Source organism: Pelodiscus sinensis, chromosome 22 (genome assembly GCF_052426305.1).
Source record: "Pelodiscus sinensis isolate ZL-2025 chromosome 22, ASM5242630v1, whole genome shotgun sequence".
NCBI classification, from domain to species: domain Eukaryota; kingdom Metazoa; phylum Chordata; order Testudines; family Trionychidae; genus Pelodiscus; species Pelodiscus sinensis.
The window spans coordinates 18,025,145-18,046,798 of record NC_143073.1 but is presented as its reverse complement, the minus strand read 5'-3'; the positions used below and the strand labels follow the sequence as shown (position 1 = coordinate 18,046,798).

Genomic DNA, 21,654 nt, shown 5'->3' with positions numbered 1-21,654 from the left:
AGGTGCGCATTAAGGTTAAACAGCTGCGGCAGGCGTACGCCAGGGCCACAAGGGGCGCCGCCACTGCAGGGGCTGCCACCTGCCCCTACTTCAGTGCCCTCCACCAACTATTGGGGGGCAGGGCGGTCCGTGCCAGCCCAGGGGACAGAGGGCCCTGACCTGGGCCCACCAGAAGGGTCACCGCCAGCAGGGTCGTCCAGGGAGACCGTACCGGGTAAGTAGTTTGAATTAAGTAGTTATGGGGGGGAGGTGGCAGGGAGACCAGGGACCGCGCGCGTGGGCCATGCCTTCCACGGATCACACAGACACCTGTGCATGTGCGAGCACGTGCCATGCCACCCTTGGGCAGGTGGCTCCAGCTGCGTGACACCCAGGGGCCATTGCCCAATAGGCACATGCTTGTGCAAAGAGACGTGACATGCTCCCGACCCCGGGGCAGGACCCAGCAGGATGATTTCCCTTCACATGTCCCCTCTACACGGAGGCAGGGGACATCTCCCCTTCCCCCCCCACCGCCCTGGCCACACTATACATGGCACAGGGACATGGGTGCGGTCTTGGGGCAGCTCCCAGTCCCGGGGAGAGCCAGACATCCTGACCATGGCCTCTGTACAAGCACAGCGGCTGTGACGGTGCAGGACATGGTCACCCTCACATTGTGGAGTTGGGGAGGGGGCTGGGCATCATCCTCTGCGTCCCCAGGGAGAACTGACCACTTCTCTTCTTTCTCTACAGCTACACCAGCTGCTCGTGCAGGGCGAACCACCCCGCCCGGGACATGCTCCCGCACCTGCGGCCTGCTCCGGACCGCCAGCACGGAGCAGGAATACTGGGACCAGCACCTGGGGGCCCTGCGAGCCGTGCACCGCACACTACGGTCGTGGATGCGGGAAGACCTGCAGGTCCGCCACGAGCTGCTGTCTGAGCTCCGAGGGCTGAGCACCAACCTGCAGCTCCTGCTGCAGAGCATGGTGCCCCGTACTGGTCCTGCACCTGCTGCCCCCACAACTGCTGTCCCTCCTCCCACTCCTGCTCCCCCTCCCACCTCTCCCTCCTCAACCCCCACAACCTCTTCCTCAATGTCCACACCCCCCACCTCAACCTGCGCACCCTCCACCCCATCCCTCCGGGGACGCCGAGGCCCCCTCCCTCGCCATGCTGGGAGGCAGTTGGCCCGGCGAGACCCCCACCCCTGATCCTTCAGTTTCCCCACCCCCTCCTTTCCCTTGCTTCCCCCTTTCAGCTCCCTCCTCCCAGTTTTCCCTCTCCCCTCTCCCAGCCTCTCTCTTCCCCTCTCCCACCTCCTTTTCCCAGTTTCCCCGAGTTTTGTTAAATAAACAGAGTTTCTATTTTTGAACACACGTGTCCTTTATTTTGTACATCAAGAAGAGGGGCTAGGGAAGGGTAAGTGGAAGGAGGTGAGGGAGGACTGGGGCACGAGCCCCCGATGGGGAGGACTGGGCTGGCTCTGTGGGCTTCTGGGGGTGGAAGCTCTCCTGCAGTCCCCCAATTGCCCCCTCTCCCCAGATGGCAGCCTGCGGCACGTGGATCCGGTCTGATGGCCGAGTGGTGTGATGTGCCCAGTGTGGGCACTCCGGGCACTCCAAGCCAGGACTGCTTTGCAAGCGGGGCACCCCTGAGAACTGTCTGTCCGGGGTGGGGGTCGGGTCCCTTTAAGCGCAGCCCTCGGCTAGCCTGAGACAGCATCTCCACGCTCTAAGTCCTCCTCTGATGCCCTGCCGGCACTGCTTCCGGCCATCCTTAAGCCCAGTTCAGGGTCCACTCTGTGTGGACATGCTAGTTCGAATTAGCAAAACGCTAATTCGAACTAGTTTTTTAGTCTGGATCCGTTAGTTCGAATTAGCTTAGTTCGAATTAACGTTGTAGTGTAGACGTACCCCTAGACAGATTAAAAGTTTGGGACAAAAGAAACCTGATGAGGTTCAACAAGGACAACTCTGGCTTGTGGCCCTATCCCTTCCCCACCACAACCCCTCCCTTCACCCTTTCCCTGACCTCTCAATAAACACACCTGTTTGTTTTTGAAAAACAAGAGGTCTGTATTAATGTAACATTAAGAAAAGATGGGCAGGGGGAGGGGGACTCATAACCTGGAGGATGGGTGGGGCTCAGGGCTGGAAGAGGTGTGGGGGGGTGGCTAGATGGGCCACCTTGGGTGTGGGGACCTCATCGGAGTTGGGGTTGGGTGGGTCCAGGGACCACAGGAGGATGAGCAGCTGGGCAACCGTGGCTGCTTGCTTCTCACTCAGCTCCTTTCTCTGAAGCGGCCATATTTGCACCCGTGCCCTGACCCCGGCCTAAGGAACTAGGCCTTGGTGGGATGCTGAGGACTCTGCCATGGGCGAGAGGAAGGGGAGCCCTCGGGGGCAGGACTCTGGGCACCAGGAGCTGGAGCGAGGACTCAGATCCCTTCACTAGCCAGTCCCCCTGGAATGTTGAGAAGCTAGGAACGTTCCCCACAGGAATGGAACCATTTACCCGGTGACACGGAGGGTTTGCATGGACCCATTCATCAGCATTGGAGCGTGCGTGTGTGCGCCTGCATATGTGTAAGCAAGTGTATTTGTGTTTGTGTGTGTTTGTGAATGTGTCTGTGTGAGTGTGTGTGTGTGTATGTGAGTATATTTGTGTATGGGTCTGCGTTTGAGTGTGTGTACATGTGAGTGAGTATTTGTATGTGCATGTATGCATATGTGTGTGTATGTGTCTATGTGAATGTTTGTATGAGTGAGTATATTTGCGTCTGTATGTGTGTGTTTGCATATGTGTATTTGTGTCTTTGTGTGTGCATGTGAGTGTTTGTGTATGTGCGAGTATATTTTTGTATAGGTGTGTGTGTGTGTGTGTTTGCATTTCTGTGTGTGAGTGTATTTGTGTATAGACATGTGTGTGTGCAAGCGTATATTTGTGTATGGGTGAGAATGTTTGTGTATATGCACGAGTATATTTGTGTATGAGTGTGTTTGTGTGAGAATATATTTGTGCATGAGTGTGTGTATAAGTATGTGAGCAAATATATTTGTGTATGAGTGTGCGTGTGTGTGTGTTTCTGTGCATATGTGTGTGTGTGCCCGTGCTGCCCCCTAGGCATGGGATCAGACCTGGCCTGTGGGTGCCCAGGGGTAGGTGCTGACCCCTGCAGGACACATGTCCCTGCAGCTCTGACTGCCTTTTGCTGAGACTCTAGTGCTGCTGCCCCAGGGGTATCTTCTGGGGCACAAGAAGCCCAGCATAGGTGGGTATCACAGGCCGGTGTACTGGGGGGGCAGACAGGAAGGAGCATAGGGCCATCAGACAGCTCTGTGGACAGGGTACAAAGCTGCAGGGAGGGATACATTGGGCACAAAGCACTACAAGCCAATGGGGGGGGGGGCAGCTTTGCTTGCCCATCCCGTGCACTACAATGCCGAGTAACTGCCCAGCCCTCAGTCCCAGGGGAAGGTCATGCCCAGCCCCTGCATCCACTCCTGGTAAACAGTGTCAAATCGCTGGCTCTGCGCCTCTGAGAGATGGTTCCTCCAGTCGCCGCAGATCCCTGAAAAACACAGGGGACATGACTTGAGGTGCCCCTCACTCCTGACCTACAGCCCCTGCCACCCAGCCCCTCACTACCAACCCGCAGCCCCTGCCGTACCTGCCCTGAGCCCTTCTCCACAGCGCCACTGGTGCCCCTCACTCCTTACTCAAAGCAGGCTGCTAGCCCAGCCCTGGGCTCACCTTTCCTCAACAGTGCCCCCAGTTGGTGGTCCATGTACTTGTCTGACAGCTGGGAGAAGTTGGACATCTTGTTCCCCTTCATGCTCTGGAAGGAGGCGTTCTCCACCACCGAAGCCACTTGCTCCTCACTCAGCTCCTTCCCCAGGAAGTGGCAGATTCTCCGCACGCTGCCCTGTGGGTCCTGGTGGAGACATCGGCTGCCATGAAGGGGGGTACTGAGTTCAGGGGGCTCCATTGGCCCCCTGCAGGTAACTGCTCCACACTGGGCACAGAGGGACAGACTCCAAAGGGCAGAGCACCTGGGTTAAGTGGCAGGTCAGCCACCAGGGGTCACAGAATCTGCCAGGTGCTGGCTGGAAGGGGCGGAGAAACATAAGCCAGGTAGAGCCGACTCCCAGAAAACCAATGTTGAAGCCTAGGCAGGCGGGGTCTGCTGCACCCCAGAACACCCACTTGCTTTCAGCCCCAGCTGCGAGTGTCTGGATCAAGCCCCCTGGATGGGTCTATGTGTGGGCCTGGCCAGTGGTAAGGCTGTGTGTCGGTGTGTCCTGGATGGAGCAAATTATGGCATGTTCGGGATGGGGCTATTTGTGGGACTGGCCAGGGCAGGGCTGTGGGTGGGTGCCTAGGGGCAGAGCTGTGCGTGCACCTGGCCAGGGGTGGAGCTGTGGGTGGGCCTGGCCAGGGGCAGAGCTGTGCGTGGGCCTGGCCAGCGGTGGAGCTATGCGTGGGCCTGGTCAGGACAGGGCTATGTGTGGGCCAGGGCAGCAGTAGGGCTATGTGTGGGCCTGGCCTGAGGCGTGGGGTTTCCCTACCTGCTGCAGCTCCTCGTAGGTGATGGAGAAGAAGTTCTCACTACCCTTCATCCCCAGCCAGCCAGTGATGTGGTCGAACCAGGAGCCATAAACCACTGTGCAGAGGAGAGAGGCATGCTGACCCCAGGGCCAGCACCACCCAGCCCCTTCACGCCGGTCTGCCAGGGTCAGTAGGAGCCTGGGAGTCAGTGTGCCTGGGTTCTATCCTGGCACTGGGAGGGGAGTAGTGTCTAGTAGTTAGAGTCATTTGCAGATCTCTGGTTCTGGTGGGGCTCTGAGCTGTGCTCAGCTCTGAGCAAAGGGCAGCTCAGAGCTGGCTGGGGATGCACTAACTGGATCACATCAGTGACTCACTGGGAGCCCAGGAGTTGGGAGGGGCAGGCTTGTCTGTGTCTCCCTCGCCTCAGGAGGACCAGGGCTTGGGATGCTGCTCACCATTCCCACTCAGGAAATCCTCCAGGAAGGAGCCCAGGGATTCCGGGGTCTTCAAGAAGCGACAAACCTGGGAGAAGTGGTAGAACGAGACCAGCACATCCTTGGGGCAGCGCAGGGTGTAGATAATCTGCAGGGAGGAGATGGGGGATCAGACCAGAATAAGGGAGCAAGAGGGGGGTCAGCGCTGTAGAATCGGGGGAAGGGGAATCTGGTAATTAGCCACCAACCCAGGGCTCTCACTGCCCCACCTCCGGCTGGCAGCTCTTTGCCCACAGGGGCCAGTTGTGTGTCCTTGTGTAACTCGCACCCAGCAGCCCTGGATTCACCCCATGTCGCACAGCCCTGCTGGCGACCCGCAGCCCCTGCCCTCCTGACTCTCACCTTGGCCTTGGAGCCCTGCAGGGACTTGGGGAAGAGCTGGATGGGCAGGTGGGAGCAGAGCAATCGGGGGGAAGGGTATTTCAGGGCAGCCTCCAGACCCTCGTGGGATTCTATCCAGGGTACCCGATGCCAGCTCAGCACACTGCGCACCCAGCCAGGGTCTCCATCACAACGGATCAGACTCAGGATCTCCAGCATCCAGTTAGTGCCTGGGGGTGAAAGGGTTAAAGGGGCTGGAACACTCCCTCCACCCACTCGGTCCCCTCCACTCTCAGGGCTGGGGAGAGAAGCCAGGAATCCCGGCTCCAGCCCCCCTACCTGCACTGAGATGAACAGACTAGAGAAATGAACTCAGAAGCTCTCGTTTTGCTTTGCCAAGCGTCTCTAGACCTGGGGGCAGCTCTGGGGAACCCTGTGATCAGTCCATCTGCAGAGAGCCAGCCTAGTGCCAGAGGGGGAGCACTCCCAGGGGGAGTGTTCCTGGGCTCTGGCATCTGGGAAATTAAGGGGTGTGACATTGCAGCCTTCCAGCTAGTGTTTCCTGGACTAGGAGCCCTGTCCTCAGCTCCCCACCTCCCCATCCCCTGCTGTTCTCCCTCCCGCTGCCTCCGTACCTGACTTGGGGTAGGTGATGCTGAAGATGTCGTCATCCCGAACCTGGAATTCATTCTCCAAGTAGCTCAGAGCCTCTGAGGAATAATCACGACTTGGGAACAACACCCCGCTGTGGGAGAAGTACTCACACGCCATGGCCAGCCTGGGGTAGAGACAGCCCTCCCCGCATCAGTGCTGGACCTAGCATGATACTCGGGGGCATCATGCTTCAGGGGGCTCAGCTGGAAGCCTATGCTCCAGGGAGCAAGGGCACTGGGCTGCAGAAGCAGGGTGGGGTCCCAGCAGGGGGTGCTGGGTTTCTAGGAGCAGGGTTCGTGGAAAGGCTTTTTAGGCATTTGGAAGAGGGAAAAGTGATCAGGAATAGTCAACATGGATTCACAAAGGGCAAGTCAGCCTGACCAATCTGATTAGCTTCTATGATGAGGTGACTGGCTGTGTCAACATGGGAAAGGCCAGGGACATGATGTACCTTCACTTTAGTAAAGCTTTTGCTATGGTCTGCCATGGTATTCTTGCCTGCAAGTGAAAGAAGTACGGATTGGATAAATGGACTGTAAGGTGGATAGAAAATCGAGGTCATCGTTCTTTTTCAGGAAGAACGGTTCTTGCACAAGAGGGGGTTTTTGCGCAAAAAGGAGATGTGTAGACAGCTCCTTTTTGCGCAAAAACCTCTTGTGCGAAAAGCCTCCTAATTAATTATGCAAAATGAAGCATAGTAATATGCTAATCCATAAGAACATAAGAACGGCTGTACTGGGTCAGACCAAAGCTCCTTCTAGCCCAGTATCCTATCTACCGACAGTGGCCAGCACCAGGTGCCCCAGAGAGGGTGGACCGAAGACAATGATCGAGCGATTTGTCTCCTGCCATCTCTCTCCAGCCTCTGAAAAACAGAGGCCGAGGACACCATTTTATCCCCTGGCTAATAGCCTTTTATGGACCTAACCTCCATGAAATTATCTAGCTTCTCTTTAAACTATATTATAGTCCCAGCCTTCACAGCCTCCTCTGGCAAGGAGTTCCACAGGTTGACTACACGCTGTGTGAAGAAGAACTTTCTTTTATTTGTTTTAAACCTGCTACCCATTAATTTCATTTGGTGTCCTCTAGTTCTTCTATTTAGGGAACTAATAAATAACTTTTCTGTATCGGCCTTCTCCACACCACTCATGATTTTATAGACCTCTATCATATCCCCCCTCAGTCTCCTCTTTACTAAACTGAAAAGTCCCAGTTGCTTTAACCTCTCCTCATATGGGACCCGCTCCAAACCCCTAATCATTTTAGTTGCCCTTTTCTGAACCCTTTCCAAGGCCAAAATATCTTTTTTGAGGTGAGGAGACCACATCTGTACACAGTATTCCAGATGTGGGCGTACCATAGTTTTATACAGGGGCAGTAAAATATTCTGGGTCTTATTTTCTATCTAATTCCTAATAATTCCAAGGAGAATGAATCCACGCTTCATTTGCATAAACTTTTGTTGAAAAAGAAGGCAGTATAGACATAGCCCTACAGTTTTCAGACACACTTTTTTTTTCTACCATTGCAACACATTTGTTTAAATAATTTAATTGTAGCCGGGTGGTCGATGATATTTTTGGGTGTAAAAAGTACAAACATAATGAAGTGCTGTAAAACTTAAAACAAAAATTCAGTTTTCTCCAAATTTCACTTGTGTTGATGGACCACCCGTTGCCCTAGACTTCTCTTGAGTACCCCTAAAGGTTCTCGTACCACTGATTGAGAAACACTGACCTGGACAAATTATAGGTTTGGGACAAAAGAAATCTGATGAGGTTCAATAAGAACAAGTGCAGAGTCCTTCACTTGGGACAGAACAATCCCAAACATTGTTACAGGCTGGGGACTGACTGGCTAAGTAGCAGTTCAGCAGAAAAGGGCCTGGGAATTACAGTGGATAAGAAGCTGGATATGAGCCAACATTGCGCCCTTGTAGCCAAGACTACAGGGGGTTAATGGCATATTAGGTTGCATTAGTAGGAGCATTTCCAGCAGATCTAGGGAAGTGATTATTCCCCTTTATTCAGCACTGGTGCAGCCACATCTGGGGCTCGTCTACACTGGCCCCTTTTCCGAAAGGGGCATGCTAATTTCACAGGTCATAATAGGGAAATCCGCGGGGGATTTAAATATCCCCCGTGGCATTTAAATAAAAATGTCCGCCGCTTTTTTCCGGCTTTTAGAAAAGCCAGAAAAGAACGTCTACACTGGCTCCGATCCTCCGGAAAAAAGCCCTTTTCCGGAGGATCTCTTATTCCTACTTTGAAGTAGGACTAAGAGATCCTCTGGAAAAGGGCTTTTTTCCGGAGGATCGGGGCCAGTGTAGACGTTCTTTTCAGGCTTTTCTAAAAGCCGGAAAAAAACGGCGGACATTTTTATTTAAATGTTATTTAAATTTAAATCCCCCGCGGATTTCCCTATTACGACCTGTGAAATTAGCATGCCCCTTTCGGAAAAGGGGCCAGTGTAGAAGTAGCCCTGGAGTATTGTGTCCAGTTCTGGTTCCCCACTATAGAAAGGATGTGGATGCATTGGAGAAAGTCCAGTGGAAAGCAACACAAATGATGAGGGGGCTGGAGCACATGACCTACAAGGAGAGGTTGAGGGATCTGGACTTATTTAGTCTACAGAAGAGAAGAGTTGGGCGGGGGCGGGGGGTGGGTTGATAGCAGCCTTCAACTACATGAAGGGAGGTTCCAAAGAGGATGGAGAGAGGCTGATGGAAGGCAGAACAAGGAGCAATGGTCTCAAATTGCAATGAGGGACATCTAACTTGGATATTAGGAAAACTACTTCCCTAGCAGAGTGGGGAAGCACTGGGGTGGGTTCCCTAGGGAGGTGGTAGAATCTTCATCCCTAGATGTTTTTAATTTCCAGCTTAAGCATTTAGTTAGGGTTGGTCCTGCCTTGGGCAGGGATCTGGACTCGATGCCTCCTGAGGTCTCATCCAGTCCTATGAGTCTATGATTCTATATTCTCCAAAATGCATTTCTTTGCCTTTATCAATATTTAATTTCAGCTGCCATTGGGTTGCCAAGTCTCCCTGTTTTGTGAGAGGCCTTTGTAAATCTTCTCAGGTGGCTTTTGTTTTTCCTAGCTTCAGTAATTTTGTGTTATCTGCAGACTGTGCCACCTCACTGCTCAGCCCATTTTCAAGCCCATTTGTGAATGCGTTGGTCTGTGCTGGTGCTAGTACAGGTCCCTGGGGAACCTGGTATTTCCCTCTCTCCTCGCTGAAAATTGTGCTTTTATTGCTGCCCTTTGCTTCCCCTCTTTTAATCAGTTACAGATCCACTAGAGGATCTTCGCTCTTATCCATGGCACCTTGTGTAAGACGCTTTCTGAAGGTCTAAGTACTCCATGTCCACTGGATCCTCTTGTCTACATGTTTGTTTGGCTCCCTTCAAGAATTCCAAGAATTCCATGCTGACTTTTCCCCAACCAACTGATTCTGGCATTTCCATTCTTTCTTATCCAAGTGCCCGGTGCTGAGGTTGAACTCACAAGCCTGTCACTCCCAGGATCATGCTGACCTTCAGAGGTCTCTGTCAACACTATGATTCTATCTCCTCTGGACTGTGACTCGGTGCCAAGAGCTTCCCTCTAGTCATTGGGCCCCGGGGTGCTTATAGCCATGGGTCACACACAATGGGTAGCAGTTCTGCAATTTCAGAACTCTTGGGGGAATCCCAGCTGCTCCTGGTGACTTCTGACTGTTTATTTAATCAGTTAGTGACAGGATCTCTGCTACAGACCCATCAGTGTGGGTCAGCACTAACCCCTGATCCCCAAAAGCATAGCCCTGGGGTGGCCTCTCCCCCGCATCGCAGACCAAAGCCAAGAATGCCTTGAGCTTCTCCACAAGGGCCTTCCCTGAGAGCTCCCCTAACACCTCACTTACTGTATCTGCCACCCTGCTCTGACCAACTTAAATAAACCTCACTGTCCCATTAGGCACCTGGAGCCAGCTGCTTCCCAAAGTCCTTCTTGTCCGGCTTCAAGGGCACCATTCTAGGGGCTTAGGGGATGAAGTAGCCCCCATCCCAGAGTTGAACCCCTGGATTTCATACTTGAGGTCTGCTTAAAGCCCACACCCTGGCTCCAGAGGCAGCTCTTAAATGCAACAGAGTTTGAGCTGCTTGCAGCTTTGCCTTTGAGGCAGGGAGTTTGTTATAAACAGAGGAAGGCAGGTGATTAAGAGTAACAAAGGGCTGGGCAGTCCAGTAACTGAAGGATTGTTAGATCACCGTGAAAACATTGCCGGGTCCTCCAATTAAAAATTGTGTGGAGGAGAAGTAGGAATGAGTGTTGTGCTGCTGGGATCTGCATTTGGATCACTGCTGTTAAACTTCTCATAAATGTTCTTGAAAAAGGGTGAACAGGGACTAATCCAAAGCTGACTGCAAGAGATACAAAGGGACCTCACAAAACCAAGTAATTGGGTAACACAAGATGGAATTCACTGATTATAAGTGCAAAGTAATGCCCGTGGGACAAAATAATCTTGAATATAGATACAAAAATGATTGGGTCTAAAATAGCTGTGTTATGGAGTATGGGGGAGTTCCTGGGCCCTGCACCCCCATCTGCAGCCAGATGCAACTCTCAGCCAGCACATAGAACAGAAGGCTTATTCCTTGACAGGGACACAGCATAGCACAGAGTTGTTGTTAACAGAGGAATCAGAAGCAACCAGTACAATCCAACTTGGGGAGAGGGGGACCCAAAGCCAATGCGCTGGGCCCCCTCCCTACATCCTCTGCTAGCCAAGAGGACTTGCACACTCCACAGTCCATCCCAACCCTGATGGCAGCCCCGCCTCCTCCTTTGTTCAGATTCCTGGGCAAAAAGTGTTACCTTTTTACTCCCCCCACCTAGGCTCAAGTTACAAGAGAGCCTGAGCCATTATGTACATGCTAAGATGGGGCAGCCTGGAGCAGCCTCCCACTCCAAGACAGCCACAATCAACATTCTCATCCCCAGCCAGGCACCAGTGCAGTGCCCTGTTGGGGTTACAACAGAACAGCACAGGACAGTAGGAATCATGCTTGCGAACAGGAGCAGCTAACAGGGAGTTTGGAGAGGGAGTTTAGAGGGGGAGGTTAGAGAGCACTAGTGACTTCTGACCTTCTTTAAACATAACTTTTATCATCTATATTCTAGACATTTAATAAACCCAGTTTAGACTTAAACTTATTCATAAGAAAAATGGAGACAGAAGCCCAGCAGCAGAGCGGGGGCTATCCTGTTTATTGCGTCGAGTGTCACATGTATGATTACCTGCCCTTTGGGCGGGTGGCGTATGTGTGCACCTGTTGCAAGGAGCTCCTGACCCTCAGAGACTGAGTTCAGGCTTTGGATGCCAGGGTGGCTGAACTGGAGGAGCTAAGGGAGGTAGAGAGCTATGTTGATGAGACTTTCATTGGACACTATAGTACTGTCCCACCTCCAGTCTGAGGGCCCCAGTGCTCTTAAAGAGGATGAAAGTCTCAAGGGAACAGAGCACTCAATGGGAACAGAGGGAAACCATCCCGTAGTTGGGACCCTCCTTCCAGAAGATGTTGTGGTATCCTCTTGCATTGAGGATACCTATGAGGGGGAAGGAACGCCAGTTGTTAGGAAGAGGCAGGTGTTAGTAGTGGGTGATTTGATCATTAGAAGCATAGATAGTTGGGTTTGTGATGACCAGGAGAACTGCATGGTCACTTGCCTGCCTGGTGTGAAGGTTGTGGATCTATCGAGGCATCTAAATAGACTTATGTGTAGTGCTGAGGAGGAGCCGGTGGTCGAGGTACATGTAGGTACCAGTGACGTAGGGAAGGGTAGGAGAGATGTCCTGGAGGCCAAATTTAGGTTGCTAGGAAAGAGACTGAAATCCAGGACCTCTATGATGGCATTCCCGGAAATGCTTCCAGTTCCACGCGCAGGGCCAGATAGGTAGGCAGAGCTTCAGAGTCTCAATGCGTGGATGAGATGATGGTGTAGAGAAGAGGGATTTGACTTTATTAGGAACTGGGGACACTTTTGGGAGAGGGGGAGCCTATACAGGAAGGATGGGCTCCACCTAAACCAGGGTGGAACCAGACTGCTGGCACTGAACATTAAAAAGGCCGTAGACCAGTTTTTAAACTAAGAGATGGGGGAAAGCCGATTGGTGTGGAGATGCACGTAAATCAGATGGAGACTTTTCTTAGAGGAGACTCCATTGATAGACATTCTCTAAGCTGTAGTCAGAAAGAGAGGAGGGGAGAGGATTTAGTCCCGAGTGGAGGGCAGGATCAGGTCCAAAAGATAACCGTTACAGGACAGCTTGGAAATAGTGAACATAATATAATAACATTTAACATTCCTGTGGTGGGAGGAACACCTCAGCAGTCCAGCACTCTGGCATTTAATTTCAAAAAGGGGAATTACACAAAAATGAGGAGGCTAGTTAAACAGAAATTAAAAGGCACAATGACGAGAGCCAAATCCCTACAAGCTGCATGGAAACTTTTTAAAGACATCATAATAGAGGCCCAACTTAAATGTATACTCCAAATTAAAAAACCTAAAAAGATTCACCGTGGCTTAACCACCATGTAAAAGAAGCAGTGAGGGACAAAAAGGTATCTTTTAAGAAGTGGAAGTCCAATCCTAGAGCGATAAATAGAAAGGAACATAAACACTGTCAAATCAAGTGTAAAAATGTAATAAGAAAAGCAAAAAAAGATTTTGAGGAACAGCTAGCCAAAAACTCAAAAAGAAATATCAAAATTTTTTTAAGTACATTAGAAGCAGGAAGCCTGCTAAAAAACCTGTGGATCCCCTAGACGATCGAGCTATAAAAGGAGCAATCAAGGACGATAAAGCCATTGTGGAGAAACTAAATGATTTCTTTGCTTCAGTCTTCACGGCTGAGGACGTTAGGGTGATTCCCAAATCTGCACCGTCCTTTGTGGGCGATGAATCTGAGAAATTGTCCCAGATTGAAGTATCATTAGAGGAGGTTTTGGAACAAATAGAAAAACTTAATGTTAACAAATCTCCGGGACTCAAATGGGAAATTGCTGAGCTATTATCTGTGGTTTGTAACCTATTCTTTAAATCGGCTTCCATACCTAATGACTGGAAGGTAGCCAACGTGACACCAATATTTAAAATGGGCGTTAGAGGTGATCCTGGCAATTACAGACCGGTAAGTCTAACTTCAGTACCAGGCAAATTAGTCGAAACAATAGTAAAGAATAAAATTGTGAGGCGTGTAGAAAAACATAATTTGTTGGACAAAAGTCAACATGGTTTCTGTAAAGGGAAATCCTGTCTTACTAATCTATTAGAGTTCTTTGATGGGGTTAACAAACATGCAGACTAGGCGGATCCAGTAGATATAGTATACTTAGATTTTCAGAAAGCCTTTGACTAGGCTCACCAAAGGCTCTTGCGCAAATTACATTGCCATTGAATAAGAGGGAAGGTCCTTTCTTGGATTGAGAACTGGTTAAAAGACAGGAAACAAAAGGTAGGAATAAATGGTAAATTTTCAGAATGGAGAGGGGTAACTAGTGGTGTCCCCCAAGGGTCAGTCCTGGGACCAATCCTTTTCAATTTATTCATAAATGATCTGGAGACAGAGGTAAGCAGTGAGGTGGTAAAGTTTGCGGATGATACCAAACTGTTTAGGATAGTCAAGACAGAAGCACACTGTGAGTGACTCCAAAAAGATCTCACCAAACTGAGGGTATGTCTACACTACCCTCCTAGTTCGAACTAGCGGGGTAATGTAGGCATACCGCACTTGCAAATGAAGCCCGGGATTTGAATTTCCCGGGCTTCATTTGCATAAGCGGGGAGCCGCCATTTTTAAAACCCCGCTGGTTCGAACCCCGTGCAGCACTACACGGGGCACTAACTAGGTAGTTCGAACTAGGCTTCCTAGTTCGAACTACCGTTACTCCTCGTGGAATGAGGAGTAACGGTAGTTCGAACTAGGAAGCCTAGTTCGAACTACCTAGTTCGTGCCCCGTGTAGCCGCGCTGCACGGGGTTTGAACCAGCGGGGTTTTAAAAGTGGTGGTGCCCCACTTATGCAAATGAAGCCCGGGAAATTCAAATCCCGGGCTTCATTTGCAAGTGCGGTATGCCTACATTACCCCGCTAGTTCGAACTAGGAGGGTAGTGTAGACATACCCTGAGTGATTGGGCAACAAAATGGCAAATGAAATTTAACGTGGATAAGTGTAAAGTAATGCACATCGGGATAAATAACCCCAACTATACATACAGTATGATGGGGGCTAATTTGGCTACGACAAATCAGGAAAGAGATGAGTTATCGTGGATAGTTCTCTGAAAACTTCCACGCAGTGTGCAGCCATGGTCAAAAAGGCAAATAGGATGCTAGGAATTATTAAGAAAGAGATAGAAAATAAGACCCAGAATATCTTACTGCCCCTGTATAAAACTATGGTATGCCCACATCTTGAGTACTGTGTACAGATGTGGTCTCCTCACCTCAAAAAAGATATTTTGGCCTTGGCAAGGGTTCAGAATAGGGCAACTAAAATGATTAGGGGTTTGGAACGGGTCCCATATGAAGAGAGGTTAAGGGGACTGGGACTTTTCCGTTTAGAAAAGATGAGACTGAGGGGGTATATGATAGAGGTATATGAAATCATGAATGGTGTGGCAAGGGCGGATAAAGTTATTTATTGGTTCCCATAATAGAAGAACTAGAAGACACCAAATGAAATGAATGGGTAGCAGGTTTAAAACTAATAAAAGAAAGTTCTTCTTCACACAGGGTGTAGTCAACCTGTGGAACTCCTTGCCAGAGGAGGCTGTGAAGGCTAGGACTATAACAGAGTTTAAAGAGAAGCTAGATAATTTCATGGAGGTTAGGTCCATAAAAGGCTATTAGAAATGGTGTCCCTGGCTTCTGTTCGTCAGAGGCTGGAGAAGGATGGCAGGAGACAAATCTCTTGATCATTGTCTTCGGTCCACCTTCTTTGGGGTACCTGGTACTGGCCACTGTCGGCAGACAGGCTACTGAGCTAGATGGACCTTTGGTCTGACCCAGTACGGCCGTTCTTATGTTCTTATGCAATAGGAATCATACAATATAACAAGCAAACAGAGCGAACACAATCCCCACTATGCCACAAGCTGTTACTACTCAAAAAAAAGATCTTGAAATCCTGAAAACATCTCTTCAATGTGCAGTGGCAGTCTAAAAACTCAAAAGCTAACAGAATATTGGGGATCATTAGGAAAGGAATAGCTAATAAGATAAAATACCAGAATGCCATATAAAGCCATGGTATGCCCACGTCTTGAATACTGTATGCAGATCTCATCACTCCATCTAAAAAAATATCTATGGGGTTTGGAAAAGGTACAGAAAGGGAACAAAAAATATTAGGAGTAAGGAACAGCTTCCATATGAGAAGATGTTAACAAGACTGGGACTTGTCAGCTTGGAAAAGAAATGGCTGAAAGGTGGGGGGAGGAGTAACGGTAGTTTGATTTAGAGATCCTAATTCGAACTACCTACTCCGTGCTGCGTGTAGCCGCGGGCACTGAGTTCAGACTAAGGGACTTTTAAAAATGGTGGCGCCCGGGAAGATGCAAATGAAGCCCGGGATATTTAAATCCCAGGCTTCATTTGCAACTTCGAATGCCTACATTAGCCTCCCTAGTTCGAACTAGGGGGCTAGTGTAGACATACCCTTAGAGGGCTAGAAAATTATGAATGGCGTGGAAAAATAGAATCAGGAAATGTTCTTCATTCCTTCACTAACATAACACAAGAGGCTGACCAACTAAATTTATAGGCAGCAGATTTCAAACAAGCAAAATGGGCACACGGGGTAGATCATTTAACAATTGCTTCTTCTGTTTATTCCTTCTAAAGCACCTGGCTTTGATCACTGTTGGAAGACGGGATACAAGGCTAGGAGGGCTATTGGTCTGACCCAGTGTGGCCATTCTTATGTTCTTACATAGAGCTGAAATGTACCTCCCCACTCAGTAGCCCCTTAGACTCCACTCCAGGGGCGGCCTGTGGCTATAGGCGGACTCAGCCGCTGCCTAGGGCACCGCCACCCGGGTCACCCGATGATGACATCACGGGAGCACCCAGGGCGCCCGCTGATGACGTCAGGCCATTGACGGCCCTGCAGGCGTGGGCACTGATCGCGTGCTCCACCTGGGGCGCCAGCTGCCACAGCCGGCCTCAGGCCACTCCTGTTCCACTCCCTTTCTGGGCTGAGATAGAGCCCAGGGCTCCTTTGGGGGTCTGTCTCTCTCCACAGAGTTAGCAACAAAGTTAGAATATACATTAAAATTGTAAGGGTAGTCAGCGCCCCTTAAGTTTCAGTTAGTCTCCAACTGGAAAAACTTAAAAAACAACAAATAGTCTAGCAGCACCTTAAAGATGAACAAAACATGTAGAAGGTATCGTGAGCCTTCATGGGAACAACCCATTTCTTCAGATGAAAGCTCATGTTATCATCTATATTTTTTGTCAGTGTCCCTTAAGTGACTTACCACAAGCTATCAGAACATGCTAGTGTTAGAGCTAAGTGAGTCTAATAGGGTACGTCTACACTACAATGTTAATTCGAACTAACTTAGTTCGAATTAGTTAATTCGAACTAAGCTAATTCGAACTAACGGATCTAGACTAAAAGAATATTAGCGTTTTCCTAATTCGAACTAGCATGTCCACATTAAGTGGACCCTGAACCAGGCTTAAGGATGGCCGGAAGCAGTGCTGGCAGGGCATCAGAGGAGGACTTAGAGCGTGGAGATGCTGTCTCAGACTAGCCGAGGGCTGTGCTTAAAGGGTCCCGACCCCCACCCCAGACAGACAGTTCTCAGGGGTGCCCCACTTGCAAAGCAGTCCTGGCTTGGAGTACCCGGAGTACCCACACTAGGCACATCACACCACTCGGCCATCAGCCCGGCTGCACTTGCCGCAGGCTGCCATCTGGAGAGAGGGGGTAATCGGGGGGCTGCAGGAGAGCTTCCACCCCAAAAGCCCGCAGAGCCAGCCCAGTCCTCCCCATCGGGGGCTCATGCCCCATTCCTCCCTCACCTCCTTCCACTTACCCTTCCCTAGCCCCTTTTCTTGATATACAAAATAAAGGACAATTGTGTTCAAAAATGGAATCTGTCTTTATTGAACAAAACTGGGGGACACTGGGAAAAGAAGGTAGGAGAGGGGAAGAGAGAGGCTGGGAGAGGGGAGGGCAACTAAAATGATCAGGGGTTGGGAACAGGTCCCATATGAAGAGAGGCTAAAGAGATTGGGACTTTTCAGCTTAGACAAGAGGAGACGGAGGGGGGACAGGATAGAGGTCTCTAAATGCAGGAGTTGGGTTGAGAGGGTGCATACAGAAAAGTTCTTCGTTAGTTCCCACAAAGAAGGACTAGAGGACACCAAAGGAAAGGAATGGGTAGCAGGCTTCAAACTAGTAACAGAAAGTTGTTCTTCACAAAGCAAAGAGTCAACCTGTGGAACTCCTTGCTGCAGGAGGCTGTGAAGGCTACAACTAGAACAGAGTTTAAAGAGAAGTGAGATCAAGTCATGGAGGTTGGGTCCATGGAGTGGTATTAGCCAGGGGGTAGAAATGGTGTCCCTGACCAAGGTTTGTGGAAGGCTGGAGAGGGATGGCACGAGACAAATGGCTTGGTCACTGTCTTCGGTCCATCCCCTCCAGGGTCCCTAGGGTTGGCTGCTGTCGGCAGACAGGCTACTGGGCTAGATGGACCTTTGGTCTGACCCAGGACGGCCATTGTAAGCTCAGCGCTCAGGGTCGGGGGTCTCAGTGGACCCCCTTGATTTTCATGCACACCTGCTCCTGGGTGGCCAGGCTGGCAGCTCTCCTGCCCTAGCCGGCCACTTTCCTATGCCTAGTGCGGAGGTCGTGGATGTCTGCACTAGCCCAGGCGGGTGCCTGCCTCTTGCGGTCCCAGGCAAGCTCCTGGGAGCTGCCAGCCTGGTCCCAGGAAGAGGGGGAGGGCTGGGGGGCATCGGATGGCTGGCTCGATCCGTGCCAGGTGCAGGGTCTGCTGGCTGGGTGCTGGCAGGCTTGCACCTGGCACGGGCACCGTAGCCAGCCCGTGCCCCTTTAAGGAGTCCGGGGCCGGGAGGGGGGCAGTAGAGTTTCCCTGGTGTTGGCCAGAGTGGCCACCAGGGGAAACCTGGGGAGGGCTAGCCTCCCACTAGTTCGAATTAAGGGGCTACACAGCCCTTAATTCGAACTAGTAAGTTCGAACTAGGCTTAATCCTCATGGAATGAGGATTACCTAGTTCGACCGAAGCGCTCCGTTAGTTCGAATTAAATTCGAACTAGCGGAGCGCTAGTGTAGCACCTATGAAAGTTAGTTCGAACTAACGTCTGTTAGTTCGAACTAACTTTGTAGTGTAGACATACCCATATTTATTTATTTTATATAGGAATTGGTTACAGTGCTCCTGCCAGCTAACTGCTAAGTTGTCTGCTAAAATAGTAGAAATTTCCTGTGCCTTAGTAGCCACTGGACAGAGATGATTCATGTGGGAGAGGGCAGATGAGTTTGGCTCCCCCTCGCCCTATTTGGTTCTTGGCTTCTACTGAGCATGCTCAGTAACACTGCTGAAGCCTGTTCTCAGTCTGCCCCCCTCATACTCTCACTCTCTTCTCCTCCATCATGGCATTCACAGCTCCCGCCCCGCACTCCCACACCAAAGTCTGAAATTGTGACCCTGCCTTGCCTGGTTCCACTTCTCCACTTCACCTGCTGGAGCTGTGCTCCTTGCTGCTCTCCTCCCTGGGGCATGTCCACACTGCCACGCTCCATCGGTGCAGCTACACCTAGAGTACCTGCTCTCCTTTCTACTCCTGCCCACCTCCCTCGCTCAGCCTCTACCTCGGTGTTTCTGAGACTCTGCAGGCTGGAGAGAAGAGTGAGGGGGGATTTGATCGCAGCTTTCAGCTACCTGAAGGGGGATTCCACAGAGGATAGAGAGAGGCTGTTCTCAGTGGTGGCTGATGGCAGAGCAAGGAGCAATGGTCTCAAGTTGCAGTGGGGGAGGTCTAGGTTGGATATTAGGAAAAACTATTTCACTAGGCGGATGGGGAAGCTCTGGGATGGCTTCCCCTAGGGAGGGGGTGGAATCTGCAGCTCTGAGGTTTTTAAGTCCCGGCTTCACCAAGCCCTGCCTGGGATGATTTCGTTGGGGTTGGTCCTGCTTTTGGCTGGAGGCTGGACTCAATGACTCCTGAGGTCTCTGCCAGCCCTAGGAGTCTATGACTGTCTGCAGGCAGCTCCTTGGCAGTGCTCTCCCAGGGTGTGTTTACCCTGCAATTAGACACCCCTGGGAGCAGCTGGCTTGGGCTCCCAGGCTGGGGGAAAGGCTGGTAACTGCAGGCATTGGGGCTCACCGGGCTCTAGGCCCCCCCAAGGTGGGAAGCTCCAGCCCAAATGCCTCCAGCAGTTACCCAGCCCCTGAGACATCCCAGCAGGGATAGTGGCAGATAAATCTGCACAAGCAACTCCCTCCCCCATGGGACCCTCAGAGCCTTCACTCCCAGAGCAGCGGGCCGGTGGCTGGGGCACGGGTGGGGCAGGGGAGGAGGGGAACATAGTGGCTCCCTGGGGCCGATTCCCCTCTTGCTCCTCTGTTGTAAATCAGGAGTAAGCCCATTGCATTCCCTGGGACTCACGCTCCTTTCTCTCCCTCCCCCGGCATGAATCAAGAGCAAGCTCACAGCAGAATGTGAAGCTGGCCCCCTCCCCCGGCGTGAATCGGGAGTGACCCCTCTACACCCATGGGGGCTCCCCCAGTAGCTCTCTGGGGTGGTTCTGGGTTTGCCCCAGCTCAGGCAGCGCCTCTGGCTGCTGGGAGAGGGCCACGATCGCTCTAGGGAGCAGGGGGCTCTGGGCTGTGGACTCCCGGGGCTGGGAATTCCCAGGGATGGGGCGCAGCAACTCACCCAGCTCCAGCAGGTCCCTGCTTGCTCTGTCCCCTCAACTGGTCCAGTCTCCTGCCTCCCTGCCAGGCACTGGCTTTAAACCCTCCCTGCCTGCACTGGCCTATGAGGGGTGGGGAAGGTGTGGCTCTCTGATCCTCCTCTGCCCTGCATGCTGCCCCATATCTCAGCCCCTCCCCCGCCAGCTCTGCTCTTCCCCCTCCTCCACAACCTGGATGAGAGCATTCCCAGCCCCCATACCTCACTCCCCCATCCCCACCCTGCTCTGCATTCCCACCCTCCCATACCCACATCCCCAACCACATTCCCTCTCCCACCCTGCTACTGCACCCCCATCCCTCTTTACTGCACATGCCCACTCCCACCCTGCCATGCATCCTCAACCTCCCATATGCCACAACCCCACCCCACTCCATTCCTCTACCCCCAACCTCCCATATGCCACAACCCCACCCCGCTCCGCTCCTCTACCCCCAACCTCCCATACGCCACAACCCCACCCCACTCCATTCCTCTACCCCCAACCTCCCATACGCCACAACCCCACCCCACTCCATTCCTCTACCCCCAACCTCCCATATGCCACAACCCCACCCCGCTCCGCTCCTCTACCCCCAACCTCCCATACGCCACAACCCCACCCCGCTCCGCTCCTCCACCCCCAACCTCCCATATGCCACAACCCCACCCTGCTCTGCTCCTCCACCCCCAACCTCCCATACGCCACAACCCCACCCCGCTCTGCTCCTCCACCCCCAATCTCCCATACGCCACAACCCCACCCCGCTCCGCTCCTCCACCCCCAACCTCCCATACACCACAACCCCACCCCGCTCCGCTCCTCCACCCCCAACCTCCCATACGCCACAACCCCACCCCGCTCCGCTCCTCCACCCCCAACCTCCCATACGCCACAACCCCAACCCGCTCTGCTCCTCCACCCCCAACCTCCCAAATGCCACAACCCCACCCCGCTCCGCTCCTGCACCCCCAACCTCCCATACGCCACAACCCCACCCTGCTCTGCACCTCCACCCCCAACCTCCCTTACGCCACAACCCCACCCCGCTCCGCTCCTGCACCCCCAACCTCCCATACGCCACAACCCCACCCCGCTCTGCTCCTCCACCCCCAACCTCCCTTACGCCACAACCCCACCCCGCTCCGCTCCTCCACCCCCAACCTCCCATACGCCTCAACCCCACCCCGCTCCGCTCCTCCACCCCCAACCTCCCATACGCCACAACCCCACCCCGCTCCGCTCCTCCACCCCCAACCTCCCATACGCCACAACCCCACCCCGCTCCGCTCCTCCACCCCCAACCTCCCATACGCCACAACCCCACCCCGCTCTGCTCCTCCACCCCCAACCTCCCATACGCCACAACCCCACCCCGCTCCGCTCCTCCACCCCCAACCTCCCATACGCCACAACCCCACCCCGCTCCGCTCCTCCACCCCCAACCTCCCATACGCCACAACCCCACCCTGCTCCGCTCCTCCACCCCCAACCTCCCTTACGCCACAACCCCACCCCGCTCCGCTCCTCCACCCCCAACCTCCCGTACGCCACAACCCCATCCTGCTCTGCTCCTCCACCCCCAACCTCCCATACGCCACAACCCCACCCCGCTCCGCTCCTGCACCCCCAACCTCCCATACGCCACAACCCCACCCTGCTCTGCTCCT

General features: G+C 52.4%; 1 protein-coding gene across 1 annotated transcript; it reads right to left on the bottom strand.

Annotated features, from left to right (window-relative positions):
- Positions 1-1,307: 1,307 nt before the first annotated feature.
- Positions 1,308-20,093, bottom strand: LOC102459302 (sulfotransferase 2B1-like). Its single transcript, XM_025182659.3, has 7 exons — positions 19,969-20,093; positions 5,984-6,126; positions 5,370-5,578; positions 4,989-5,115; positions 4,554-4,648; positions 3,739-3,919; positions 1,308-3,556 (listed from the first exon to the last, which is right to left on the bottom strand). Exons 2-7 carry the CDS (start codon positions 6,117-6,119, stop codon positions 3,447-3,449), a joined length of 858 nt encoding a protein of 285 aa, XP_025038444.2. The 5' UTR covers positions 6,120-6,126; positions 19,969-20,093; the 3' UTR covers positions 1,308-3,446.
- Positions 20,094-21,654: the final 1,561 nt, after the last annotated feature.

Excerpts from the sequence above, each read along its gene's own strand:
- LOC102459302 (XM_025182659.3), bottom strand. The coding sequence starts at position 6,119 with ATGGCGTGTGAGTACTTCTCCCACAGCGGGGTGTTGTTCCCAAGTCGT. Across the intron at positions 5,579-5,983 it reads CATCACCTACCCCAAGTCAG|GCACTAACTGGATGCTGGAG; the intron begins GTACGGAGGCAG and ends TTTCACCCCCAG. Across the intron at positions 3,920-4,553 it reads CCTACGAGGAGCTGCAGCAG|GACCCACAGGGCAGCGTGCG; the intron begins GTAGGGAAACCC and ends TGTCTCCACCAG.